The following is a 3,692-nucleotide window of genomic DNA, read 5'->3' as shown; positions in this document are numbered from 1 at the left end:
TTAATGTTTACGTCTTTTCGCCAGTAGACTCTCAAAATCTATTGCATTCCTCTTTCTCTTTGATGATGGAACATTTTCCTGATTACTGTTGTCACTTTTTTCCAACATATCTGCAAATTGCTTGGGGGACAAATTCAGTTCGAGAAATTCCAATTGTTTTTCATAAATCAAGTAAAACTCTAAGCAACTCTTCATACGTTTATATATTGTGGATAAATCCGTTTTTTGCTTGATTATCTGTCGACATGTGTCTTTTAATGTTTTGCACTGTTCAAAATGACGATTGTCTAGATGTCTATTGGCCATACAAAATAACAACTCTAGTGATTCACAGGACACACGTATATTAAGCTGAATTTGCTGGTGAATCAAATATTTAACCGTATCCAATTTATCGGCTTTGATAGCAGTAACTAAAGATGTTTCATTATTTGCATTCACCGCGTTTAAATCAGCACCATACGAGATAAGTAACTTACATAAATCAGGTCTTCCTTCCTGAGCTGCATAGTGCAAACACTGAGCACAGTTTGGATTTGCCCCACTTTCTAAAAGATACTTGACCATATCCAAATTATCGGCTTTGATAGCAGCAACTAAAGGCGTTTCATTATCTTCATTCATTGCATCCACTTCGGCACCATACGACACAAGCAAATGACATAAATCAACTCTTCCATTCTTAACAGCAAGATGCAAAGGTTTTTGACCACATATATATTCGTAATAGAAAAGGTTTTCCAATCTTATTTCAGTGATTTCATGTGGTTCTTGGAAGCAGTAACTAGGATTTGCCCCGGCTTTCAGAAGACATTCAATGGCAGCATAATCAACATTGTCATATACAAATAACATCAAAGGAGTGAACGGAGAACAAAATCTTTCTAAATCTTTCTTCCTTTCTTTGATGATCGCTTCTGCAGCATTGTAATGTAAAACTGTCATAGTGTGTCTACTTTTTACTCAAACTAACGATTTGCTTCTACGACGTGTATTTCTGGAATGAAGCTGAACAATCTACCACCCATATTTATACTGTGGATGACGTCATTCAGTTTTCACCTGATCTCGTTAAACTCACATATGACGTCATCAAGCTCTCTCAAAAAATGATAAAATGTAATATATCTAACATACCACTTTTGTGAATTTAAGTGTGACGTCATCCTTAGTTTTAGGTAAACTGCTTTTCAAGTGAGGTATATAAGAAAGATTGTAATAAGTACAAAAAGGAGAGTTTTTAGCCTTGAATAAAACGAAAGGTGACCAATTGGAGGGAACTCTTTTATTAACCTAAAGCTTCTTCAGTCCATTCTCAATTATTCTCCTTAGAATATACGTTTGAACAGCTTTATTCTCAGCAGTTGTGAAAAGTTTCTTAAAATTTTTCTATCCTTAATCACTTTGTCACTTCGTTGCAGTCTCTTCCTTAGGAATTCAACAAATTTTCCAGACAGACCGTCTTCAACCTATCGAGCCTATCAATGATTTGCTTAGCTGAGTTGTGGACAGGGCTGTTGTAAATAACTTTTCAGTCTCACATAGCTGTTATGAGACGAGGCTAAAGTTTTTCTTACTCAGCTCTTTCCGCGAAAGTGTTGATACAGAAGTGTTTCGAGCTTAAATAAAGGAATTTACAAAAAGAGAATCATAAATCACGTTTACACAAAAAAGAGAGAGGGAGGCTGGTGATACTATGAGATGGCAGTTTGCTGTGTGCAACCAGAACTGGGTGGCATGTGTGGTATCCAACGTCAATTATTCAAACTTTAAAAAGACTTCAAACATTGAAAACTAATTAATTTACAACTTATCCTGAAAATTCCCTTAGCTTATAAAAAAAATAGCAATACTAAATACAAATTGACCAAAAATTTCCCTCATAAAACGGAATTGTATTTTTTACCCTTCTTGTAATATTGCAAATAACCTTTAACGACATTATTTTGTGTTGTATTCTAGTCTATATTAACTTGTTTAACCTAGTTTCCTCTCGATAAAGGCTTCTTGATAGGAGGCCAACTATATATATTTCAGAAAAAAAAAATTCATCTACTCGAAGAGCATGAGCAACTTGTAAAAGTAGAACCTGGAGCTAGTGTCGACAAAAAAAAACCATCAATGACATCTAGGGTCTGACAACCCTTGGTATTGTATCGAGCTTCTTAATCGATTTTTTGTCAGGAGCTTATTACTGCCGTAATTTTACCAATTACACTAATTGCATTAATTATTATTGCACTGGCAAAATGCAAAGTGTCGTCAAACGCTTTATTTAAGTGAAAATCCACTTTAATTTAATTTTTTTTTTCAGTTATAGCCTATACTGATATCAATTTCAGTCCGTTTTATGTTTCAATTATCACGAGACCTTATTTCTTATTTTACCCAGGTTACAATATGGCTCTTCACTTTTCTTTGATTTTTTTTTCTTTTTAATTAGTTTCGATTCGTTTTTATTAGCATGTTTGTTATTGGCTAACATTAGGAATGTTTTGTTAATTTTTAAAAATTTTCTGCTCAATAATTATAATGTTATACATTCATTCAAAGTTGGGATATAGTAAAGGATACACAGTTGGTACCATTCCTGTGCTTTAGTCATAAATTCAGAAAATTAGATAAGAAATACACCTGAAACCTCATAGTAAAATAGCTTGTGATAACAAATTGTGCCAGTTTTAGGCTTGAAGGACAAGACTCATCATTTTGTATCTCTAAATTTTTCTATTTTTTATTATAAGGAAATATTTTGACGATCTGTCAAACTGTCAGATCTGTCAAACTGTCAGAGAACTGTCGCAGTTCTTAGCTTCTTTAGCTTCTAGTCTCAGATCAAATTGAAACTTGTGCCTTTGAAACTTGAAACTTTGTAACTTTTGAAACTGGGCCTTTGACGATGAGGCCAGGAACTGTCGCAGTTCTTAGCTTCTTTAGCTTCTAGTCTCAGATCAAATTGAAAGTTATGCCTTTGAAACTTGTGAAACCTTGCCTTTGACGATGAGGCCAGGAACTGTCGCAGTTCTTAGCTTCTTTAGCTTCTAGTCTCAGATCAAATTGAAACTTATGCCTTTGAAACTTGTGAAACTTTGCCTTTGACGATGAGGCCAGGAACTGTCGCAGCTCTTAGCTTCTTTAGCTTCTAGTCTCAGATCAAATTGAAAGTTATGCCTTTGAAACTTGTGAAACCTTGCCTTTGACGATGAGGCCAGGAACTGTCGCAGTTCTTAGCTTCTTTAGCTTCTAGTCTCAGATCAAATTGAAACTTATGCCTTTGAAACTTGTGAAACTTTGCCTTTGACGATGAGGCCAGGAACTGTCGCAGTTCTTAGCTTCTTTAGCTTCTAGTCTCAGATCAAATTGAAACTTATGCCTTTGAAACTTGTGAAACTTTGCCTTTGACGATGAGGCCAGGAACTGTCGCAGGTCTTAGCTTCTTTCGCTTCTTGTCTCAGATCAAATTGAAACTTATGCCTTTGAAACTTGTGAAACTGGGGTGCATTTGACGAGGAGGCCAGGGAACTGTCACAATTCATAACTTCCTTAGGTTCTAGTCTAAGATCAAATTGAAACATGTGCCTACTTAATACCTGTAGCACAATAATGGGTTAGGTATCCCTTGTTCAACAAAAATGAAGAATGTTGTTTGCTTGATTGGAATAAGATCTACTGCTTAAGAAGCAGCAAAATAT

The 3,692-nt window shown here is 35.2% G+C and overlaps 1 protein-coding gene across 1 annotated transcript; it reads right to left on the bottom strand.

Annotated features, from left to right (window-relative positions):
- Nucleotides 1-945, bottom strand: LOC136039116 (histone-lysine N-methyltransferase EHMT1-like). The gene has a single exon (XM_065722600.1). The coding sequence runs from the start codon at nucleotides 943-945 to the stop codon at nucleotides 1-3; it is 945 nt and encodes a 314-aa protein (XP_065578672.1).
- Nucleotides 946-3,692: the final 2,747 nt, after the last annotated feature.

Source organism: Artemia franciscana, chromosome 19 (genome assembly GCF_032884065.1).
Source record: "Artemia franciscana chromosome 19, ASM3288406v1, whole genome shotgun sequence".
NCBI lineage: Eukaryota > Metazoa > Arthropoda > Branchiopoda > Anostraca > Artemiidae > Artemia > Artemia franciscana.
The sequence above is the reverse complement of the archived record's forward strand: the minus strand, read 5'-3'. Positions and strand labels throughout refer to the sequence as shown.

What these genes read in the sequence shown, in the direction of transcription:
- LOC136039116 (XM_065722600.1), bottom strand. Translation starts at nt 945, where the DNA reads ATGACAGTTTTACATTACAATGCTGCAGAAGCGATCATCAAAGAAAGG.